Source organism: Apteryx mantelli, chromosome 2, assembly GCF_036417845.1.
Source record: "Apteryx mantelli isolate bAptMan1 chromosome 2, bAptMan1.hap1, whole genome shotgun sequence".
NCBI classification, from domain to species: domain Eukaryota; kingdom Metazoa; phylum Chordata; class Aves; order Apterygiformes; family Apterygidae; genus Apteryx; species Apteryx mantelli.
This window is the reverse complement of record NC_089979.1, coordinates 36555985-36580939: the sequence shown is the minus strand read 5'-3', so window position 1 is coordinate 36580939 and position 24955 is coordinate 36555985. Positions and strand designations below refer to the sequence as shown.

General features: G+C 37.4%; 1 protein-coding gene across 3 annotated transcripts in view; it reads right to left on the bottom strand.

Annotated features, from left to right (window-relative positions):
- UBXN2B (UBX domain protein 2B) overlaps positions 1 to 21506 on the bottom strand; it is a 40876-nt gene extending 19370 nt beyond the window's left edge. The window contains exons 1-9 of one of the 3 annotated variants that reach the window (XM_067290483.1): positions 21377 to 21506; positions 18930 to 19030; positions 16410 to 16481; positions 14725 to 14884; positions 14097 to 14174; positions 10168 to 10277; positions 9511 to 9648; positions 7043 to 7204; positions 4651 to 4809 (exon numbers count right to left, since the gene is read on the bottom strand). In XM_067290483.1, the coding sequence (XP_067146584.1) occupies positions 4651 to 4809; positions 7043 to 7204; positions 9511 to 9648; positions 10168 to 10277; positions 14097 to 14174; positions 14725 to 14884; positions 16410 to 16481; positions 18930 to 19030; positions 21377 to 21499 (1103 nt within the window). In that variant the 5' untranslated portion in view covers positions 21500 to 21506. Of the gene's footprint in view, positions 1 to 4650; positions 4810 to 7042; positions 7205 to 9510; positions 9649 to 10167; positions 10278 to 14096; positions 14175 to 14724; positions 14885 to 15156; positions 15236 to 16409; positions 16482 to 18929; positions 19031 to 21376 lie in introns of those variants that run through there. The other 2 variants (XM_013954746.2, XM_067290484.1) reach the window with 2 other exon arrangements.
- Between the last annotated feature and the right edge of the window lie 3449 nt (positions 21507 to 24955).

Sequence of the window (24955 nt, the reverse complement as noted above, 5' to 3'; positions counted from 1 at the left end):
ATAGATTGTATGCATTAATGCATCAGCTTGGAGATCCAGGGGAAAAAAAAAAAAACAACACAGTTTCATTGCAATAATACCAGTTAATTTTATAAACTTACTAGGAGCTAGAATTGGAGAAACCAATAATATACTCATTAAGTTGATTTATTATTGTTTCAAAATTATATTGCAGTAGGGCCAGAAGACTGCAATTAGAACTAAGCAGCCATTGTTTTAAAGAAATTTTAGACACACAAAGGAACATGGCCCTAGCCACAAAAAGCTTAGGATCCAAGCATTAAACCTGAAGCTAATTATTCTCATATGTGCCTATAAGTGGTCTTTAGGGAATTACTTAGGAGCATACAGGAGCATTACATAGTAGCATAAGAATTTGCAGGCTCAAGCCTCTGGTATGGAACTTAAAGGGATTTTCTGTACACAGATAATGTTTAGCTGAGTAAATAACAAGTAAAAGTTACTGAGTGCAAGAGGTCAGTGTAGGTTAGAGAAGAAACATGGAAAATGAAAGTTTTTCCAAAGTTCTTTCAAAATTCCAGTTTTCTCAAATTTATCTGCTGACAGTGTGACCTACTCCATCATCATATGTGCAACCTAAACTTTACTTCCTAGTTTGGACCACATGATATTACAAAAATACCAAAAAACCCCCAAACAGACAAAACTGTCCTCCAAAGGCTGAGATCTGTAAAAACAGGAATACAAAAAGCATTACCTTAGCAAACCTGATACACGATTAACAGTCCCTTAGGGAGTCAAAGTCCAAAGGTGTCAGATAGATAACCTATATAAGAAATTAAATGTGAACTATCAAGACAACAGAATAGAGGACAAGCCTAGTGCAGCCTGGAGTACAAAAAGATTAACAATTTTATTTGCTAATAAACCAAGCCAAAAAATAATTCTTGCAATAGCTAACTGTGAACCTGAGGGAAGAGAGCTGCCCTTCTGAGAACTCTAGAGGGCTGCAGTCCTTGGGCAGGAACTCTCTGCCAGCACCAGGAGTTGACTACAAAGGGAAGACGCCAAATTTTGATTATATGATTTTAATTGTTTGGGGCTCACCTATCAAAACCCATTAAATAGAAGCAGGTGAAGTGCAACATTTAAAAGTGACATTGGGTGAAGATCTGACAATCCAGACTTGCTTAATGTACCCAAGTGTTTATTTACTTTACCTTGTGGTTTTGCACTAAAGACACTGGAAGAAGAAAGGTTTTGAAGGAAAGGGAAAGGCTTCAGGTCTGCCTTTTGTAACGGAACTTTGCAAATCACTACAATTTTCTGTAAGAGCTGACACACTGTAGGAGCTATTCTACCCAACAGGAATGATCAGCAACAGTTAGACAATAACTAGTAGGTAGTCAGGAATGAAGGAAAGCAGGTTTCAAAAGCTCAGTGGCCTAGAGTATTGACTTTGATTCAGCTGACAACCTTTAACAGAACAGTGACTATTTCAGCTAGGATGTGTCCCCATATAGATCCCCACATTCAAGCATCCTCATGCTGAAAATAGTTGTTTTGCCTCCTAGGACCAAATTGCTCTCAGGCTTGCCAAACTGATACACTGTCTGTTCATTTATCTCCCTTCATTTAAGTAATTGCTTTAGAGAGGGGAAAGTACTTATCATGGAGACCCAGACAGTGTAACTTAGCTTCCAGATTCCGAGTTTTCAAAAAAACCCCTTTGAAATTAAACCCTTTTGTCAGCAATTAAGAATGACTGTACTAACACCAACATTTTAAAACAACGAATTGCAAAGAGCATCTTCAAGATTTTCCATTGTTCAATGTGGCAGGTGTGGTTAGCGTACAATGGGCAACATGAGACAGCAGAAACGTTCAGGCAATGTGCCTTAGGCATATTCCTAATAATAGGGCCTAGTTCTCCATTAAGAGTAAGACTGATGTCAGATCTATCAGATAAGCCTAGCTGAAATATCAAGTGTTTCCAGGCCTGAGTTTTAATTTTGTTTCTATCAAGGTGGCTTGTTAGTCTCCACCTTAAAAACAGGTAGCTGTACAGCACATGCAGGAAGAGTTAACTCTCTCCTTGCAAGCCAGTTGCAAAAAGCTCTATTTTACCATTTTTACTAAGAGCAGAGGGAAAAGTGTCTTCAAAACAAAACAATTAAAATCAAGTTAGAATGGCCAGTGAACCGCATGTTATACAATATATAAAGGACTGCTGCTTTCATTTTTTTCTGTGAACGTTAAGAACCAGGACCAGCACATATAACTCATCAAGGATAGATACAGAGGTTAAAATCATCTCCCAGTCACAAAGCCAAACTCTCTAAATCTCTAAGGGGTGTAAACAGTTCTGCTGTATTGTTTTCCTATTTTGTTGTCCAACTCCTTTTCAGAGTCACTATGTTCCAGGCTACTAGTGTCTTCTGTAGTCAGTGGTTCCAGATTTATAACTTAACGTTTGGCTGTCTATGGATGCAGTTGATCTGATAGCTACAGTTTACTGAATTTTCGTCACGTTGCTGCCTACTGTTATTTATCACTGCATTATGAATTGATGATTAACTGAATGGAACCAATTCTAGTTTTAATCTCTTCAGGAACCTATTCCAACTGTATCCATCCAATAGGAACTACACAAATTTACTGCTCTCAGCATGTCACAAATTCAGTATTCATTATTCCAGACTCTTGCTGCTCACTCCCTCACCTGCCTGTAGAACGCTGTATGCCCACTCTGAGGCTTGTCAGGCTTAAATTGCATGAGCAAGGGGAAGCAGCATCCCAGTCTACTCTCCCTGCAGAACAGTGGAATTTAAAGATCATTGGAGCTTTAGCATAGTGCAAGCAGCTAAGCAGGTAAGCTAGTAATAGCACCTCTGAGTACTTGCATGCTCTTTCTTGGTTCATTTATTATCGGAAAGATTTTCACCAAGAGTGAGAACAGCACGATATAGTTGCTAATATATGCTGATTTTACAAGTAATCTGACTTTGGCCTCTGCTCTTGTATAGAGAAGGGTTAGCATATAAAATATATGCATATTAAATGCCCATTCCTTTCCCTTTAGGCTCAAGAATTTGGCATGCAACACAACCACTGCTTCATCACAACATAAATTGGCAAGAATAAAATGTTGCCTATGGTCTTTCAAGCTTAAAAGTTTAATTGCTTTAGCACATGAAAAGAATTATGATTTAAATCATGCAGATATTCAGATTACAAAACATATGACTTCAAATACAATTGCACATTTAAAATTTACTCATAATATGTACTTTGAGGTAAAAATGTAATGTTAATCAAGTATATTGAACAATGATAAGCTAAGTATAGATAAATAAATGCTGATATTTTCAGAAAAAAAAATCAGTGAAGACAGTATTTTTAACATATATACTGGAACAAGGAATACAGCCCATTTACTCTCCTTCAGAGTGTGGTCCACTCATCTGATATAAAGCTACAAATATTACAAATCTGTATACTATTAAAGCACAGTAGCCAGTTTTTCATGACATGAGATTCCTACCTGCATACTGCAGTGTAGGGCCAAGTTATTTGAAAAAATATATAATTTCAAAGATTAAACATGGAGTTTAATTGTACAGCTTCCAAATGAGTATAATGAAAGTTGCACAACCAAATCCCCATTGAATACTACAAAATGCCTTTGGCCAAAATTCCAAATACAAAGACCTGACATTCAGGTCAAAAATACATGACCAATTAACATATCTACATTTGTGCATGTAAGTGACTGCATAAACAAGTTCTGTGTTTGTGCACACAAATTTTTTTTTGTTTTGGGTTATTGAAGTAACCAGTCACGTGAAGAATTATGTAGCTGCACAAGGCTCGATTGCACATTCAAGTTCAAACAAAGTGACCACAGGCCAACTCTCATGAAATCTGAATCACAGCATTTCTCCAGATGTCAATGGTCTCTCCCATTTCTCTAACTCAGAAAAGAAAAAAAAAAAAATCCTTATTTTCACCACAAGTAGAACAACTAGAATACAAATGAGAACAATCTATTATATAGTCTGGAACAGCTGAGCTTTGCACCTCTTGATACTGATTCATTCATATCAGCAACGATATTGGGAAATTTACATCAAATCTAGAATATAAGTAATTATACTGCACCAATGAAACACTATAAACAGAATATACAAAAGTTACATTAGGGCATTAATTATCTCTCAACCTACAAAATGGAATACTTCAGTATTAATACAATTTGAAAGGTAAACAACCTACAGGCTAAGTTTTCAAATGGCTGTTTGTCAATGCAGCATAAAACATTTCTATAGTGCAAATCTTACCAGTTGAGTGAAAGATACTGTTCCCTTCAGAAAAATGCTCACCTCTCCCCCACTCAAAATAATTGAAGAGTAAGAAAGTGATCTCTCATTCACATTTAGTACAAGATGTAGTCTGAAGTTTGCTAACACAGGGAAACTTAATTTTAACATTGAAAAAAACTGAACAATTTGAGAGATTAAAATAAAATTACATATGTTATAGCTGGAAGACATTAAACCCCAAAATCCAACCTGTGGCAGTGGGGAGGGGGAAGAGGGACACTGATCTTTCCTTTTTTCATCTTTTGTAAACACCCTTGTATGACAACACAGCACACTCCGTATATTGTACCAATAGCTGTAAGATTACTTTAATTGCTGAAGAATCACAGTGTTAAGTATATCTGCTTCTTGTAGTGTCAGGTTTTCATCTGTTAGCTCTTTATTTGGAAAGGTAGTCACAAGAACAAAATCAGCTGTTGCAAATGCTGGACGAGACTGGATAATGAAATCTCGAATATCCTTAATCCTGTGGAAAGGATATGAACATGAAAACCGTGTATGATTTAATTTTGGCATAAATCTCTGAACATCAAGACCAGAGAACACAAAATCTTCTAACAAACTAAACCATTTAAAACCTCCTATTGGTTTTACTCTTCCATTTTGATCCAGATGACTAAATGTAGTAGCTTAGAAGTTTTTGTTTCTTGCATACAAAAACTGAAAAATAAAACTGAATTTGTGGCTTGCCTTCTCAAATGATAGAAATAAAAGTTGTACCACAAGAAAGTATTTGGTAAGTTTTTTATTTTTCCTTGGAAACTGATACTAAATATATAAAGTCAAATAATTTAAATATTAGCTGTCAAAAAAAATTCCCTACTAATTAGTGTATGCTAAAGAGGCTAAAGTATTAATGGAAGGAAGAATCTGACAATATATGTTGACAGTGATGAGAAAGTGGAGGGGAATAGCAAAGCACTTGAACAGCACAAGGTTTCCCTACTTTCACTTAGTAGTGGAATAATTAATGCAATTGTTCATAACACAACCACAGCAACAGCATAACATAAAAATCATTTATCTTTATAAGACAAGGATGAAAACTATATACGATTTGATAGATTTAAAAAATTGAAACTTGAGGTTTCTCACCAGAAACAGTAAGCTGAGACTAACTCTGATTTATTGTAACCAATAAGTAGGCAGATTTATTGTAACCAAGTAAGCACTGACTAACTTTCTATCAGTCTTCAAGGCTTATAATATAAGCAATGCACTTTAGTAGCCGATTTTGATCACACATATGCAAGAATAATGAAAAAAATCCACATCCAAGAGAAAGGTAATAATGACTAAATAAGCTTCTCTCAACATACCCTTGGCTATGGATGTTCCTGGGAAGTTTACCGCCTCTAGTCTTTAATGGAGGCAAAAACCTGCCATGGCTACAGGTGCTTCCCAGCAGCTATACTGTTTAGCTAAGTCACTTCTCCAGTAGGTGCTGGGACGGAAAAGCCTGTACTATCAGGTCTGCTGAAATAAGGACATTTATTGCAGTGTCTTCCTTACTATTGCCATCTCAGCTAAAATTACCTCATTTTGGTCTGCGTATGCTTTCAGGTGAAGACAGACGCACTTCAGCTCTGCCTTTATTCTGAGCCAATGAAAAACCAGTTTGACTCTCAAAGTCATGTAACAGTGCTAACATGGGACTGGATCCACGGTAAGCCCACCTTTGATGCAGGACTCGAACTCAGTGTCAGCTGCCTTCTAACACAATGGTGAAGATTTAGGACTGGAGCTGGCTTGAACCTTGCCTGCTGTGAAGCGTGGGTGGAACCATTGCGCAAACCTCTGCCCAAAGTTCCCTCAGCCACGCAGAACAGCAAGTGCAAAGCAGAGCTTTGCAGAACCTTGCACGAACACAACCTCTTAGACAAACAAAACAGGTTGGCCAATTCCATTTGTGGCAATGTCCAAACAATGTCGATAAAACTGATGGCAAACTCCAATCAGCAGACTACTAACAGATCTAAAAACCCATCAAGTTCACACCCATTCCCAGGAGGAGACCATCCAAAAGAAAACAAAGGTTGGTTCTCAGTATTATCTCTAGCCTATACACCAGAATGACAGAATTGCAAATGAGTACATTAATGCCTATATACTCTTCTCAGTATGGGCTGCAACCTACACTTACAACCCATGCCCTGTTGTCATAGGCTCTCAAATATAATGAAAAAGTTGGAGCTCTTGAGTATGGGCCAAAGTACTTCGCCTGTAGTACGGACTACATTCCAAGTTCAAACTATACTCCATGATGCCTTGCAATTAAGTGTCTTCACAGCATCATCCAAGTCAGTCACAGGATCCTCCCAAGAAGGATCTAGGGTTATATATAGCTAGGGATGACAACATAGGTTGTCCAGATTTGGGCTGCCCTGAGAACAGGAACAGGATGTCACACCTAAACAGACACTCATTATGGCTGGTCCTGTCTCTTTACAAATCACAGGACACATAATTGGTCAGGAAAGTTTGACTTTGCAGTTATCAAATACCTTGCATTTCCAATTACACTGACTTTGAAAGTAGAATTCTGCATCAGTGAGTCTCTTGTGAAAATGATAGAGTTGTAACACTTCAGTGGAGCTAGATTTTCCCCCTTTTGATGCATTGCTGATGTTTACTAATGATAAAACACAAACTTATCAAAATAAGCTATGGTTACCTGTGTTGATGTGGCATCAATTTACCTGTGTGTGTGGTTAAATCTTTGTATTAATCGGCTTCCATCTGCTAATCTAATTTGAATTTTAGTTGCTGGCATGGAATCATCTATCAGAACAGGTGCATTAAGAATAGATTTCTCCTCCTCTTCTGGGGAAGAAGGCGTGCTGACTATTTCAGGTGTAAGGCTAGAGAATTGGGGGGGGGGGGGGGGGGAAGAGTCACAAACAGAGCTATTAGCATCTTTTCCATGGGAATGCCTAACATGTATAGTTAATACAAATGAGCAATGAAAATACTCTCAAAGTTATCTATGCATACCTTTTTAAATACAGAGACAGAAAGAATGTTTTTGTAGTTTCTTGTTTATGATTTCAAATTTTTATATGTAAATATATTTTCTTACAACTGTGCAGATCATTACATTTGCATGATTTTAATGACAGGTAATTAGGTACAAAACATCTTTGTTTATGCATATAGAGCATGAAATGACAGTCTCTGATACTAAACTTTATATGTTTTACCTTATAGATCATATTTAAAAAATAATGATGTGCTATTATACCGCACTAAGTTGACCCAAACTGATTTATTAACTGCTTTCATGTACACTATTTTATGAGTCTGGGCATCCCTCATCTTTTTAGAGTGCAAATGATACCAGTGGATAATTGACATCACCACATAGTGAGGCTGGAATTTTTTTTACATTTGGTATAAAAATTAAAGAGATTTGACTGGAAATAACCTTTTGGCTTCTTCTTTCATTCCTTGCATAGTTAAGACTCACAAGCCACCAGAACAAAAAAGCCACACAGCAGGTGTGCACTTTTTCTTATATAAAGAACCTCCCATTTTCCCCACGTTTTTTTTTTAAGATAACCTAAATAAGTGCCCAGCTGAAGAAGTTACCATATACAATTGCTTACCATGTCATCCCTACCAGAGCCTACTACCTTTTTAGATCTACTGATCACAGGTTATTCTTGTCTCATTTTTAAAAAGATGAGGTAGATGGAATTAAATTACTTGCAAGAGCATACCAGTAATATCTTTTTGTCAAAAAAAGATATTACATGAACAGAAAACTAGAAGTTTAGTGAAAAGAAAAGATTTTCAACAAATAATATCAAGTCAGCTGCGGAAAGGTGCTATGAAGCCTATAATTCTGTTATTTAAAAGACTGGCAGTATTCAGGTCACATTTTTGTGGGAGACTCCCCACACACATTACAGTCACCTTTTGAACAAAGCAGTCTGAGATATTCAGTCACAGGAATGACTTTTGGTGCATTATGTATCAGATCAGCTACACTACACACCTGTTACAGTTTTCAGAGCATCAGTCTACTCTTGAACCAGGATAACAAATGAAACAGAATCAGACAGGAGCTTTTCTAAATCATTAAACTTCAGTTTATTTACTACATACATAATTATATACTGTAGCTAGAGGTGACATTACAATTGGGGAAAGTGGAGGAGCTTCAGCCAGAGGTTAAAGGTTGAGTTGCTTTCCTCCCACAATCCAGGCTTGGCTTTCCAATACTACTTCATCTAGGGGAGCATATACAATTTCTCTGGCTATTCACTTTTAAAAATTAGCTCTGACTGTAGATTTTTGTGGCGTCATTTGCAGTTTTTAACTAAACCCTAGTGACAATTAAGAGATTTTAATATAACTTATTGTGCATATACATGTTGGATCAATAAATAAAATAAAATGAGCTTACCGAATTAATTCCCTTTTTTAAAAATAACAGACTTGCCTCATCTAATTTATAATGAATGACTGTTTATGAGGTTATGTTTCAGAACACAGTATTACCGCTTCATTTCAGAGAAAAGATAGAGTTGCTTCCATACAAAAATACCTTCATAAACAGTAAGTCAAGCATGAGCATATTGTTGCAATAGCATCTCCAATTCCCCTTGTGATGATGCCAGCAACAATGCACAGCATGTGCCACACCTAATCCAAAATCAGGTATGTTCTCACTTGCCAACATCCCATTATGATTAAGTTTTGCCTGTTTCTCACTAAATGCGGAACAATTTTGGGGGTCTCATTTTCTATCCAGACAGAAATCTGTACAGTACTAATCACTTTTCAGATTCCCTTGCTCCCGTTTTAAACATGGCTGAAGTTAAAAAGTTATAGGCGAGACCTGGGAGAGAAATCCCATATCCATAGGAAGGCAGGCAAAGGACAAGGCATCTAGTCTGTCAGCAGGTCCAGGAGACAAAACAAATTAACTTAAGTTACACAACAAATTAATTAACAAATTAACTCATTTTTTGTTAAGATTATATAACTTCCATGATTACTGGTGATTCTGTCAAATTGGGCTGAAATATATGCAGTACAGAATAATTTTATATTAATTTTGTCATCTGTCTGATTAGCTTCTCCAGAAGTCTCCCAATTGATTAAATCCAGCTTTTGAAACAGCACACAGATGCAACAGAAAAGAAAACTTGGTATTTTTTACCTTCCAAGTTTTTGCCCTTCTCCACTGAAAGCTTTGAATCGCAGTCTAGGCTTCACATATTCTTGTTCTTGGTGGTCTTCCATATCCAAATTAACCTGGCCACCATGAACCAGTCGTTGAAGTTCCACAGGAATTTCTCTTAATTACAGAAATAAGAAGTTTCCCAATTATGTTCTGAATTGCAATACAAAATTACACAAAAACCTTACAGGATACAGTAAAAGTTGATACTATAACTAAGTTTACATTAAAAGTCACAGACATCCAATTCCTTTATGAATTGATTTCATCCCAAAATAACAGATGAAATGAGAAACTAAAAGGCAAATAAAATCACTGAGCTCACAGTTGAATCCTACAGTGTGCTGACCAAAGATGTAAAACCAACAGCCATCCTTTAAAAGTAATATCCAGAGTTAAACAACCAGAATGAACCAGAATGTTCCAAATTTAAAAATACCCCATGAATCTGATGACAAATAGAGAATGCATTTTGGGGGTGCAGGCAGGGAAGAAAGAAAAGTAAAAATCTGAAGCAAAGAACAATTTCTGGGAAAAAAGCTGGGAGCTTTTAATAATTTTAACCTTGAGGAGAATTTTTTCCCCTTCAGTTGAAAGACATACCTCAAAAAAAAAAAAGTCACCATTTTAACTTACCCCCTTTTAACGGATTCAAGAAACTGAGCATTTGTCGGGTCTGAATAGGATCTCAACTCTCCATCATCTAAACTGAAGCCATTCCTCCACAGTTTCAGCAAAATTTGAACCTATCAAGCAAAGATGGTAAAAAATATTTATATATATACACGCACACACATAAATATACACACACAAGTAAAGTATTTCAACTTCATATAGATTATTATTATAAAACATTTAATTACACTTAACAGATTTGGTAGCAGACCACAAACAAGAAGACAAATGACAAAAGAGAACAGAACACTGCAGTATGTTTTAGACTATCATTGCTAGAATCTTCAGAAAAGTAAACCATAGCTATAGCCTACTACCTACACCAAGACCCCTTTCACCCTTGGGGAAAAAGAATCTCTTACTATCTTTGACATGATAAATAACGTATGGTGATTGCGCATTGAGCTTCATAGTGTTACAACTACTTTTAAAAGCAATAAACCTCTGTTGTTGATGAATCATGAAATAAATTCATAAACTTACAAATTACTGGGGATATACCAGTTACAGCAAAAACTATATTTTCCTCAAATCCTTACATGCTGAGCTCCAATGAAGCTGATACTAGCTCCATTCAGTTCAAACTCTGAGAATCCTGGAGACCAGCTTCCTTCACTCCCTTGTCTTGCCTGTTGCCTCCAGCCAGAGCTTTTCACTGGAGGCACTGCTGTCCTCAGAGCCTGCAGCTCTCAACACTTCTCTTCCCTGCAATTGTTGCCTTGAAGCCAAGCTGCATAACTAGGTTTCCCTAGCCAGTAAAACTGATTTTCCTTCAGAAAACTAGCCCTGCCTCCAGTTATAGTAATCCTACTGTAACACATTTCTGGCTTTGTACAGCTGACCATTCCTCAGAGGAACTGCAGAATGGGGCAGCTCTTGGTGTGCCAGCTCAGCACACCCCAGCCTGAACCACATCTTTTAGCCTTATTCATTTTTGTTCCTGTTTCTAGAAGAGCTTAATATTTATTCTAGGCAAAGAGTAGAGAACTTAGCTCTTTTTTCTCACTCATTTCCTGTCTTTTAAGTGAGAGGAAAGAAATGCTGGATGATTTTCCAGGGGTTTCAAAGCTGCTGCTGCACCATTCCTGGAATATATTCATGCCCTGCAGTTTGAGATTTTAACAATTTGCAAGATACATCAGGAAACAATTCCTAACTTGAGACAATTAAAATATTACCATAACTAAGAGATAATGTAGAACAACAGCTAGAGGAAAATAACTGAATGTTTGCTAAGAATTTCAAAATAACTCGTGACAAAAAAGAAAAAAGTTATTCCCAAAATAAAAAAAGCTTCTTCAAGAAAAGGAGAGGGAGAAAAAGGGAGCAACAGTCACTGAAGCGCAGAAAGAAAAAATAGGGAGAAAGAGCAAAACTATGTGCAGATTTGAATTTGAGGCTGTAAAGACAGTTAATTTGAGGCAGTGAGAAAGTTTGAGAAAGGAGTATAGTAACATAACAGTTGCTATAAAGATAACTAATAATGTTAAATTTGAAAGATCAAAGGGGAAAAAGAGGTGAAAAGTGAGGAAACAAAGATAGTTATAGTCAGGAATATGAAAAAAACACAAAAAACCACAAAAAAACACCCAAAGCATATGAGGCTAATGCTATATTACATGAATTTAAATCAGCATGAGCTGATGCTTCTGCTGAAAGAGATGGTCTTGCGCTTTCTCACCTAATCTTCCCTTACAGTAGGGCAAGCACTTGAAATCACACAGTGATCTGATCCAGAACAAAATTGATCTGGCAGGAAGTAAGGGAGAAAAAGAAGAAAAGGTTACTTTTTTAACACGGATCGGCTCCCTGACCTGACTCAGCACTTCTGCTGGAAGAATTATAGGAATAACAGCAAATAAGAGAAAACCTCCATTTCTTTATTACAAAGAAGTGACAGAATTTAAAACTGCATCTAAGATATGCAAAGAGAAAAGCTGAAAAATCATGCTTAGATTGAAAAGCTGGCAAATAAAAACTTCTGACACCTCTACTACTTTCATATTATCAGCTAGGATACATTTGCAATAGAGTAAGGAAGAAAGTGAGGAAGAATTTCAAAGAAAAGATGAGCTAATTTTTCCTACAGCCAAATGTGAGTCAGAGTGGACTATTCCAGAAAATGTGTTAAGTTCAGTGAAAAAAATGGACAAACAGATTTTTAAAGTAACTTGCACAGAGAGGATTACTGAACCAAAATAAATTACATAGAGCACAAAAAAGAGGTGATGAATAGAACCAAACTCTGCAGGACACCAACTGATATCAGTAATGTTGTTTCATTCAGCATAGTTTTACCCTTGAAACTGCTTCTATAGAAATAGCAATAGGCCTATTTCCTACATAGAGTCCTGTGTCTTGTGTCTAGAGATAGATGCAGTATACATAAGGTTTTCTGAGCAAGTTCAGCTTGTAGGGTGGGGGTATCAGCCATTCATTTAATCTTGTGTAACAGAATGGCTTAGTGAATTCCAGTCAGTCACAGCCATGAAAGCGTGCAAAAGACGACAGCAAAAACGAGGAATAACTTTTTTTCCTTAGTTTCTCAAGTAGTGAAATCAGCATTTTCACAGCTGTGGGCTAGGAGCCTGTCTCAAATTAGAGCCTTTTCCTCTAATTACAAACTGCAATAAAAGGAGAACCCTGCATTCTATGCTACACCGAAAATAATTTGCTGAGAAAAGACCCTGGCATAAACTGTACACAGCTGATATAAAAATAACTAAGACACAGTGAACATGGCATTATTATTAGGTAGGAGCAGGATTCTTTTATGTTATGTTCCACTCTCAGAAAAAGTATACCTTATGTTAGCTTCAATATTGAAGTCAGTTTTGAATTTGGATCATGTCTAATGAAAACTAATTTCCATCAAGTACTAACAAAATGCTTTAGAGGTGCTAAAACAGTTATTTTTGGTATTTTTGATGAATTTTGTTTCTGAGCACTTGTCTCAAGGAAGCAAAAGGTGACATTCACAAAACTGCCACTATGCTCAAACCTACGTTTAGCTGCTTATGAAATAGGATGTGAGCCACTTGGTTTCAAAATAATTACGGTGTTCAAATAAATCTGAAATAGAGTTCCAGAACATCTGTGGTAGTTGGGACACATTTGGAGGAAGAAAGTCTTTGGTTCGAGTCCTAACCTGTTTAAGATAAGATGGGGGGGGGGGGGGGAATCTGGACGAGCATCCCTCCACTTCTCTGGCTTTTGCTACAGGCAACCCCAGTTCAATTATCTGTACAATCCTAACAATAATAAAAAGGTAATTGATGCAAGATAGATTTGTGGTATTATTTAACATTCATATGAATTGGTTTTCTAAATTATGAATTACAGTAAGTTGTTTGAAGATTGTTTGGTTTTTTGAATGTGATCTATACCAAGCACAGTAAAGATATCCAGCTGATAGGTATTTTCATATATTAGAAAATATATGCCTGTTATTGATATATGACAAGAAAGAATTAGACAGTTACAAGTTACTAATTGCTGAGAAAAACTTAATTGATCCAAATCAATCCTGTGAATGCCTACAGGCCTTAATAGCTGTCATGTCTCCTCTCCCCATCAAATAAAGCTTTTAATTCTAACCTCTGCTTCACAACTCGGATCAGAAGATCAAAATGTTCCCAGCAACACAAATTCACACGTGACAAAATTGGATCTATTCATCCAACCCTTTTGCCCAGCAATTCTCTAATGCAAACGTTATGTATTTTGTCTCTGTGGACACTTCAACAACTACTTAACACATACCTAATACATTTAGATACTAGTTTTTCTTATTGCCGTAGTTACGGCAATACTGGTATTTCAAGTTGTAAGCATTGTTAATCAGACAGCTGTTAGAGACACCATTTCCTGCTATTCAGCATTTTACTTACATCTTGGTTTTCTCCATATATGTATTCAGAGCGCTTTCGTGATGAGTCACCCAATCTATATCCACCACCAGAAAATGACTGAAAAAAATACACAAAAAGGCTTATTGAAAACATTCTGCAGCTGAACAAATACCTGAAACAGTTTAAGATATTTACCTAGGAGCAAATAAAAGCATCAACAAGCTTTCTTCCTTGATAAAAAAGCAAATGAACTGTTCTAAATTGTAGTTTTCTAAGTGGAAAATTAGAGCTAGTAATTATAATCAGGCTAAGCAGGTTTTATATGACATGGTTTAGTTTTTACACCTGTACACTTTTTCAAGCATTACTAATTCAACATGTAAAAAAAGATTTTGATTAGGACACAACTGCAGTTGATTTTTCAATATCAATCTTAATTAAAAATAAAGCAAGTAGTCCCAGTTCAACTTGATTTTCAATGATTCCTCTGAAATTGCCCCCCCTTAATTTTCTAGAGCAAGCAATTTGAACACAGATAAAATATACAACTGTGTTGATCAAATCTTCTGCTATTCTCAAACCACAAAAAGGCATACTTGCTCTTACATGGTTATATGAGTTTCAGAGCCTGATGAAAATACAGAGGAAAATACCTTTTTACTCATACCTTAGCTTTACTGAAATCACCAGATGCTCTTGAGGCTTCATCTAATGGGACAGCCCCATGTTCTTTTGCTTCTTTGAAGAGTTCAGCAACAATTTTACTTGGATTATTAGAAGCCTCAGAAATCTGTAATCCTCTATATTCTGAGTCACCTGAATAAAATCTTAAGAATGGTAATGTTCATGAGTGGCAATGCTTTATATAATGGGCATCATTTTTCTCTCCCTCTTAAGAAAAAGCCTTAATGAACAAAGACCTCTCTATTCTAAACACAGAAGTGTTCTGCTTAGTTCTGACCTTCCCAGTAATCCAAGCAGCACTGCTCCAGACACATCACACTAACAAAACTACCAAAGTGCCTTCTGGAACAGACCCCAGAGGTTAGGAGCCAAGATCAAGCAAACACAGCCCTGATGCAGCCATGGCTTTACACACCTCATCCTATGTGGGTTCCGCCAGCTCCTGGAAAGACTGATCTCCTCAGGGGGGTCCTGTGCATGGGACTGTGCCTGGGCTGGTTAGAATACAGATTCACAATTAACACTGCCTTGGCAGAATGAGCATAAAACTGTTGTGGAAAAACCTAAACAGTGCCAAAATTTGATCTTTTTAAAGATGCAGTTCTCTCCTTTTCCAATATCTGAAATATAACATTTTACTTAATTAACCTTTTGAGGCATTTTAAAATAATCTGCAGAAACTGCTGTGAAAGCTAAATTGCTATCTTTTTCTGCAGCATAGCCCCACTTCCAAAAGTTAAACTACAAATAATTCTCTTTAAAATTATATCTGTTTGACTATGAAGACCAAGATAGTCCAGGCGGAAGGGGCTATGAATGCCTAAATACCAATGATACTAAAACAAAAACAAAAAAAACCTATGTATAAATATAAAAAGTGGCAAACATGAGAGTCTGATTCCTCTTCGATTACATGCAGCTTTAATAGCTAATAAAATAAGTGGTTTCTGCCTTCCTTAAGTTTGTGACTTAACCACTTGGAGCAACACGAATCAATTAATTTATGCGAAACTGTTACCAAAACCAATACCTTCAAAATGCAGTTGATTCCACCACATTCTACAATTACTCAGTAACAGCAGTGGGTATGAAGCACATATAACCATGCTACTATTACAATGTCACATAACTGGCAACCCCTAAGTACCATTTCTCCTCTGTACATAAGTCCATATTTATCATCCTGATTGCCATTTATGTGGAATATCTTTAGATACAAGAATTTTAAAGAATTATGATGGTAAGGAGATGAAATGAGAATATGAACTCTGATGAGAATTCAAGAATGAGGAAATACTCAGATATTTGAGTAATGGATACATAGAACCATTCAGGAGGTTTGTGACAAGGCAAAAAATCCTCTTGATTCCAAGTGTAAGTTACAACCTTTACATCCATATATTCACATAGTAAGATACATTCAGGTATAAACTGGTCCTAGATTACTAGAGCCAGATTCTGCTAAATTTAGTTTTATTCCAGCAGCATAAAGCTAATATACTCCAACACCTTCTCCAATAAGTCACATAGCACCTCTTTAGTTACTACCTGTTTGCAGGAAAGACTTAGCTTACAGCCATTTTGAAAAATGGGGAGAAGGAACGTATGAACGTCAGAAAAAACAATTACTTTCACAGTTGTTAAATGACTTTGTTGTTTTTACAATACCTTTGGTTTTCTTTGTCATCGCTCATGCTTCTCTCTGGTCTTCTCAAACTTCTAAAAGAATCAATTTTAAGACTGCCAAGAGAATTAAATAAAATGTTTAAACATGACCAGTAGATGCACTTCACAGTGTATCAGAGGTAATAAGTACTGCTGAAACTAATTTTTTTTCAAAAACTAAGAATACTAATTTTTTTTACAGGATGAAGCATTTTTTAAAAGAAGAGAAGTCCTCCAGAAGATACATCCTGAGGATGGTCTCCAATATCTGTTCATGTAATGAAAATAAGTTTATCATTTTCACACCATGCTTCTTTGGTCAAAGTACATATCCATCTATGCTTACCACAGAATAGGAGGAGAGAGGCGTGCATATGGCAGAGCCATTTCACAGTATCCTGGGGAATGCAGAATTCTGCTTTATGCCACTGGTGTTGCCACAGATAAAGGTAATATGCAATCCAAACAGCTGCTGCAGAATCTAGCCTACCACTATCAATTATATTACAAATTCCTTCCACAACATTTTTAGCTGATTTTCTGAAGGCACAAGTATTAGGCACTACTGCTTTTCTTTGATGTCCTGGGAATCCCTGTCCATAAGGATCCTAGAAACTAAAAAGCAGTAGTTCTCATTTATATTTTACATTATTTTAAAAATATACTGAATGCCAACATTATGAAGATTTTTCAAAGACAATTAAATACAAAATCAGATTCTGTCTTAGGGTAGGGACAGATCAATTAGCTACCAGAGCACAAACTAGGTAGTTTGCAAATCTGTAGTATGCCAGGAGCAGCTGTATGGATGTACACCCTTATCCTGTATTACTTTATGATGAAACTCCTCAATGCAAGATATACGCAAAGTAGCCAACTACTATGGGATAAGAACATACATACAATCTGCTACACAATTGCAGTTCTCTAGTTTAGATTTAGGCAACTTGTTTGGCTACTATACCTTATTAATCAAAATATCAGTGGCGATGAAACAATGTAATTTTATATCCTAGAAGTATCTGCACCTTATTACTTTCTCAGAAAAAATGGTATTGTTAGGGACTTAGGTTATGGCTGCAAGCATTGATTTAATTGCTTTTGTTTTCTTCCCTTTGTACAATTTGTACATTGTAGGTTTTGTGAGACTTGTATTTTTGTGCTAACAGTCATAATTTTGTTAAAGGTGCTGGAGTTTATATAACATGATAGCTTATATAACACAGCATTTATTCCAGCAGGCTGCAGAGACATCCTTCCATACCTGCGATTTTGGAAGACAAGATGAGCAGATGACTTAAAGAGCAGCACCATGCTTCCTTGCAATTAATATGCTACTCATTTGAGAGCAAACTAAAGTCTATTAAAAAAAAAAAAATTCTGAATATCACACAAACAGCAGCCATTTCTTCTTTCTCAGACTGATTCCAGCACGACTGCCAACAAAGAGCAAGTGTTTGCCAACAGCTATCACACTGAAGTATTCCAGATACTGTATTGCAGTTTTTCCTTGAATTGGAAGAGAAATTTGTAACTTCTTGCTATGTACTGGCAGAGTTGTTTGCTTAATTTGTTTTTACACAGTATTCAGTGATTAGTCATCTTAGATGGTTTTACCATGGAAAATTATTTTCCAAGTGTCAAGTCTTGTGCTAAAATCCCTCCTTCTAGAGATGTGCATTTGCAGATGTACTTGAGGCATGGCTCTGATGATGGAAATCCATAAAACAGAGATCCATATTGGCAGCAGTCATTGAAAGACAAGCCAAATGCAAGACTTGTTGTGGCCTCACTGGCAATAATGATTTAAAGACTTTTCTTCTTTGTTAAAAGAAATCAAATAAAAATTCTTTAAAAGCTGGCAAGATTTCCTCTTAGGAATTTTAAAACTGTATTGAGTCTTCAAATGCCATGCAATTGTAAACACTGCATGCCAGCAAAATGTGGCTTTATAGACAATAACATGCCCTTCCTTTCTGCCCCAACACATAGACAAATTAATTAAGAAGTCCTGCTTATTCCTCTCACCACCCATAATACAGTGAAACTAAATCATTTTTCTAATGAATATTTGTCTTATCAGAATAGTTACTTAAATAGTACTGACCTAAGCACAAAACTGAAAACAGCTCACTCACCAGATTTCTCACAACCTACAGATTTGCTGAATTTTGAAGTAGTGGACAACTACAGTATTTTTCTGGTACAGCAAATTTTGGTTTTCTATTTATGTGAAAACAGCAACACTACATTTGACTTACAGTATCGTAATCTTATCTAATCTTTTCTAAAGTGGGTTTAGAGCGATTTGAAATACAGCATGGAAGCTCAAAAAAAAATTGTCATCTCAGAATGTGTTGTGTTTTTTCCCCCCCCCCAGGGATTCACAGTTCAGGATTATGAACTGCTATTTGATCTTCTCTTTGTATAAAGAGGTAAGTATGATGGATGACAAATTTCAAACTTTTCTGAGCTGATACAATACCTAATTAACACGTTCCTGAAGTACAAAGAATGTCTTACCTCTGCGGTACTCTTGAGTTATTGATTTTTGTAGCTGTTGGTTTGTCAGGACACGATGAGTGCCTTTTAGCTTCATCTTCATATAACTCTGCCAAGGCCAACTGTAGGAAACAGGAATCTTTTTAGAAGCCTGTAACTCTAGAACTATATATAGCAGAAATAAGACAAAATTAATGCAAAAAAGCACACATCACCGGGAAAAAAAAAAAGACATCAATGTGAGAACCCCTGCTACTTTTGTAAATTCAGCTTCTTTTCTGCCTTATGAACAAAATGCGTGATGTTCAACATGATCATACAAGTGTGACTTGGAACTTGTACTCTGCATTTATTTAGTCCACACTGCTTCATTACTTACATTCAGCCTGTATTAGATTCAGAACTACAGGAGAGAGTTGTGTATATATGTCCACACACATATATTATGCATCATCTCATTAACATTAACAAACTGAAATAAAGTTGCTGTGCATCCCTCTCATAAGACTGGAAAGTACAAAATGAAATTTCTAAACATTTTATATAGAAATGGGAAAAATGCAACTCAAATGAGTTTCTATTAGAATTAAGATTCAAATTCAGCCTTAATCATTTGAATTCAAGATAACACTGCAGATACTTTTAATGAAAGTTTTCCCCAAATGTACCACAAATGCTGCCATACCACCGTCACATTCATTTTTAAGGAATGCTGTGGGATACACACCTAACATGCTATTTTTAGCATACACTTTTGTTCTGAATAATATTTTACTTTGTTTCTCAAAATTAAGGAAATTTTGTCTTCAAGCCACAGTGCCATAATGTGATTTGGCGGGGGGGGGGGGGGGGGGGTTGGGCTCTGCAAACAATATTAACATTCTATCATACACATCAGAATAGGTACTAGAGAACTACAATTTCATTACAGTTTTATGTACAAGCAATGAACATTGAAATAAAATGAAACATCATCTGTCCTTGAAAACAAACTATTAAAAAGCAAAGCATATTAATACTATATCACTGTGAGGCATTTCCTGGGGAAAAATAAGCTGAGGAATTGTAGCTATTAAGAAAATTAAACTGAGTAATGAAATTGCTTAAGAAATTGTTTAAGAAATCCACTTTCTCTGAGGATGCAAGCAAGCATCTTCTAGGTAAGTAAAACAGATGAGGAAAGTCATACACAACAGGTCCATGAGCAGAGGGTAAAAGGAATGGGCAAAGATGTACTCTGTACCATCCCTAATTCAAAGACTGTGGGATGCTAAGGGAGCATAAGGGGCAATAGCCAGGCTTCTGTGCTTTCTGTATACCACATCTCTTATTGCCACCATTACAGATCAAATACTGAGCTAGATGGACCGCCACTCTGACCAAGCAGAGCATTTCTTCGGTTCTTAAAATTTTATTAGTAATCATCTACCCCAAAAGCCTGCCTACTTCTATCATCTGATTGAAAAGCTTATGAACCAAGAATATTAACACGGACATTTTAATTGGCACATATTATAGTAAAGTTAATCTCAACAAGGACCTCTGAAAAACCCAAGTGATAAGTACATGAGAAAGATAAATACAGATTTCATGTTTTTACATAATTATATATATAATTAAATATAATTTAAAAAAGTATAATTAAATAAAATTGAGAGGAATTTAGCTGCTCCAAGTTTCACCTTTTCTCTAGTCAATTTATTGCTAAAATATTTTGAACCTTCAGGCAATCTGGCAGTCACAAAAGAGTGAATGCCACTAAAAATGCTTGTGGTTGTGAGTTTAAGGACCAATACGGAGTTACATCTGTGACCACACTTTCTCAAAACTTTTCCTGTGGAAATCTAGGAAAAGATCTTGTCCTCAGTCTTATCTTACATTTGTGAAGGGTGACATTTTCATGCAGACACGCCTACTAGATAATCAGGAGAAAAAAAAAGAGAGAAAAAAAAAAGAGAGAAAAAAAAAGTGCCAAAATAACTGGTATTACAAATACAACCCAGTAACTGAGGAGTCGGGAGAGCCCTTCGAGCTTCTTGGAGGGCTAACCATTGTGCACACAGACCCCTCATCGCTTTCTGCAGTGCCTCCTCCTCGCTCAGAAGCTTCTTTCTCTTCCCAGTCTCAAAAGGAGGAAAAAAGAAACATGAGAGAGAGAGAAGTTTCCTCGCAGGAAGGCAGCCGGGAGCAGCCCCCTGCCCCCGTGAAAGGGCATTCGCTCCCCTGCCGCCCCAGAGGCCTGGTCCGGCCCGGGCAAGGGCTCTCGTCGGGCACCCCGGGCAGCCCCGACTGGCAAGGCGAGGGGCAGGGGTGCCAGCACAGCGGCTGCTCCGCCGGGCCGGGCAGGGCAGGGCAGGGCCGGGCCGGGCCGGGCCGGGCAGGGGGCTGGCACCGCGCCCCGCCCCCCTGGGCCGAGGGAAGCCGGGGGCGCCCGCTCCGGCGTGGGACGCCCTGCCCCCACCGCTCACCTGCAAATCCCGGGCGCTGGGCGGGCGGCCGCTACTCCACGGCTCCCGGCCCCGCCGGCCGCCGCCGGCCGCCGGCGACGCGTCGCCGTCCTGCGGCGCAGCAGCTCCCCCGCCGTCCGCCATCTTCCACGACGGCAGCCACGCCCTGCGGCGGCCAGCGCCGAGGCGCGCGGGGCGGGGCGGCGCTGCCACCGCCGCCGGCTGCCATGGCAACGGCGGGGGCGGCCGCGGTGTCGCCGCCCGTGCCGCGGTGCCCGCGCGCCCCCGCCTGGCTGGGAGGCAGAAAGCGCGTGCACCGCCCCTGGGCGGGGCGGGGCGGAAGGAGCTGGCGCCGCCCGCTCGGTGGACGCAAACAGGCCCGTGCTGGGTGCACCGTTAAATGGCCGTAAAATGCGCCGTTAAATGGCGGGATTTCTGCTGAGCTGTGACGCTCCGTTAATAACAGTTAAATATTCAGGGCCGTTCAGTTAAACGCCTGAGCAAACCCGGAGGCGGAAGGGGCATCAGCCTGGCAGATGCAGCTGTGGCGCTAACGCTGAGCACTCAAAATGGTGGCCCCGGGGATGCCAGGATGCTAGGTCGGTTTAGTAAGTGTCAGGTTTTATTTTCTTTCCAACTCTTTATCTTAAAGATTGGGAGTTAAAAGCTTCTTCTAAAACTGAAAATTGAGTGTGTCACATCATACAAAATGAAGTGCACTAAAACTTAGAGAAAAATCTTAGCTGTTATGTGGCTGTTTCATAATTTGTAGACGTATCAGACTTGGCAATGTTGGGTGTCATAAAGGAAAAGCTAGAAACTTGGAAGTCAAAACTTATTTAAGGATCTCTGTTACCTGTAATATGAGCTATTGAAATTTTGGTTGAACATCTTATGTCCTATTCTGCAGTGAAATAAAAAATGGATGCTATAGGTAAGACTTGGAATAACCTTAGATGTAACTAATGTAAATGAATGTAACTAATGAAGAGCAAGTAATATTTAATAGTGTATGCTTTCAGTGCCTCCCCCCCAAAAAAAATCAAAAAATAGGAAAGAAGCAATGAAAGAAACCCTTAAACTAAATTCTGATCAGACATTGTTATTTGCTGCTTGGGTTATAGGGCAATACATCAGGACAACCAGGCTGACTGCAAACATGTTCTTTTATACAAAACAAAAGCTTTTATATATAATGGAAAGTAAATATTGATGATACTAAAAATGGGAATCAATAGATCAGTTTCCAGTTACATATTTCATCAAGAAGTGGATCCATTCTATATGCACACAAACAGATCACTACCCTAAGCTAGGCCAGTTGAGCTGACTGGTGGTTGAGAAGTTTTGTAATTTAAACTGGTGAATATGCAAGTGATTACAGTGCGCAATTGGCTGTTCAGAATTTCATCTGGAATTGTGAATTGACAGCTGGGATGACATCCAGCATTCACACAGAATGGTCAATTAACCCTCAATTGAAACATCAAGGGGGAACTTTCTGCTAGTACCCGGCTACGACTTGAATGCTGAACGGAAATACTTCTCAAGCATACAGCTGGACGTGGCTCGTGCTCAGCTGAAATAGTCAGCTAACATTCCTCATTTGCTTTCAACTCCCATTCAGCTGAAACATCTACCACTTTCTCTAATGAATCTGTCTAGACCCTCTTTATGATAGCTTACATTTCAGAAATGCTGGGAACTGTGGTTAATGGAGCTGAGGGCACACAGGACCTTTTAAGAAAGACTCAAACAGTGCACTTAGTTCGTGCCTTCGTAGTCAGCCAAACCCTCAGCGAACACACAGACAGAGCGATCTGTTTCAGCTGAGGAACTACAGGAACAAAATTGTGGTCCATTACCCAGCTCCATCCCAAGGGTCAATATCTGCCATACCTCAGAACTTTTTCAGGTGTTTGACAAAAATACAACAGTGAGGTTTGCACATATAATACAATTCAAGTAGCTCACATATTTTCAAATATGTATGCGGATCATGTCTGCTGTAATGAATTCTTACTCTGTTTTATTTAAAAAAACTGAATAGAAATACAATTCAACTTCAGCTGGCTCCTGTAGTTGAAGCCTTTATATGAATATGCCAGGAATAAAAATGTAGTCACATGTTTCAGTCAGTCTTCCTTGGATTGATATGTAGTATGCAGCTGTCATCTAAGTGAAAATGTTCTGTGGTGATATAGACTGAATTAGCAGAGAGAATGTCTAAACTGTAATTGCTTTAAAAGCCAAATAACTTTATTATGAAATCAGTTTTTTTATAATTAGATGTCCCATATTTTGACAGGCCTATCTTCCCTAAATATTGGCATTATTCATGTTTGTCTTTCTCTGTGATTACCTTCTCTTTGTTTAAGGCTGTCAACAACGTTTCAGGAGGTCACCTGAATACAGATTAGCACTTAATTTTTCTCAGTGAGAATTTATATTGTCACAGACATCTGGAAATTTAAATCTGTCTATCCCAAGCAGTCATTTTAATTTGCATAATGTTATTATTGTGATCAATGTTTTCTTGCACAACTATAGATTTATAACAGTTAATTACTATCTAGTAGCTATTGTTTCTTAATTAAAATTGCTCCTGTATTTTTCTTTATGTCTGAAATACTCTTCAATTAGCCTAGATATTTTCCTTCTAGAGATTAAAATGAGCATCATTTACTGTCTTCTGTTTGGGAGTAACTCAGTTGAAGGACAACACACCTTTTATTTTCAAAATCTTGGTGCAGTTGGTGTTGTCCAGAAGTAAATATATAATTAATATGCAAGCAAAAATAACGAAAAACAATTATTAAAATTCAAACAAAACCCCTACAATTGTAGATGTAAGATAAAAGAGAAGAAGAAAAGGAAAGAAAATAAAAGCTATAACAAAGGTAAGATAATAATAATTTCTTTAGACATTAAAATAAAAGCAATGTAGAGGCTTTAAAAAGAATAATCAGGATAGGGTTAGAAATAAAATTTATATTTTCAGGTTTATAAGCACTAAGAAACAATCAGTGTAACGGGCTCAGAGGCTGAGATAGATACCCAAGACACCACGTAAGTATTTACTTATTGGACTGACATTCAAGTAAGATTGACACTGTAGTGCTAGGACTTTGAGTTGTATGGACTGGTGATGCCAGAATAAGTTTGCTGTCTAAACAAAAACAACACCAAAAATTTAAGATACAAAACAATTGTACATTGGCTCATTGGGATTATGCAAAAACTCAGAAACCTATTGGAGACCTTTTTATCTATTAGGCAACAAGTAGGTTTAGGTAATTTTCAATAATATACAAAAGAGGAGTGCATGTATCTTCAAAAATAAATAAGAAATATGTATTTAAAATGTCAAAAAATCTTGATTTTATCTATCTATCTATATAAAAAGATGGAAAAATCAGAGAGTTTAATCCAAGTACATTCCTTAACTAAACATAGTTTAACTGGCAACATACTAGCTGCATCCAATCTGTGGGATCTTCTATACAGTCCACTTCCTTTTGCTTGGAAAAGATAGAGAATAACTGTTTTGATTGTGCTCACTTGTCAAACACCTATTTCTACTCTTTGACAAAAAGCCTC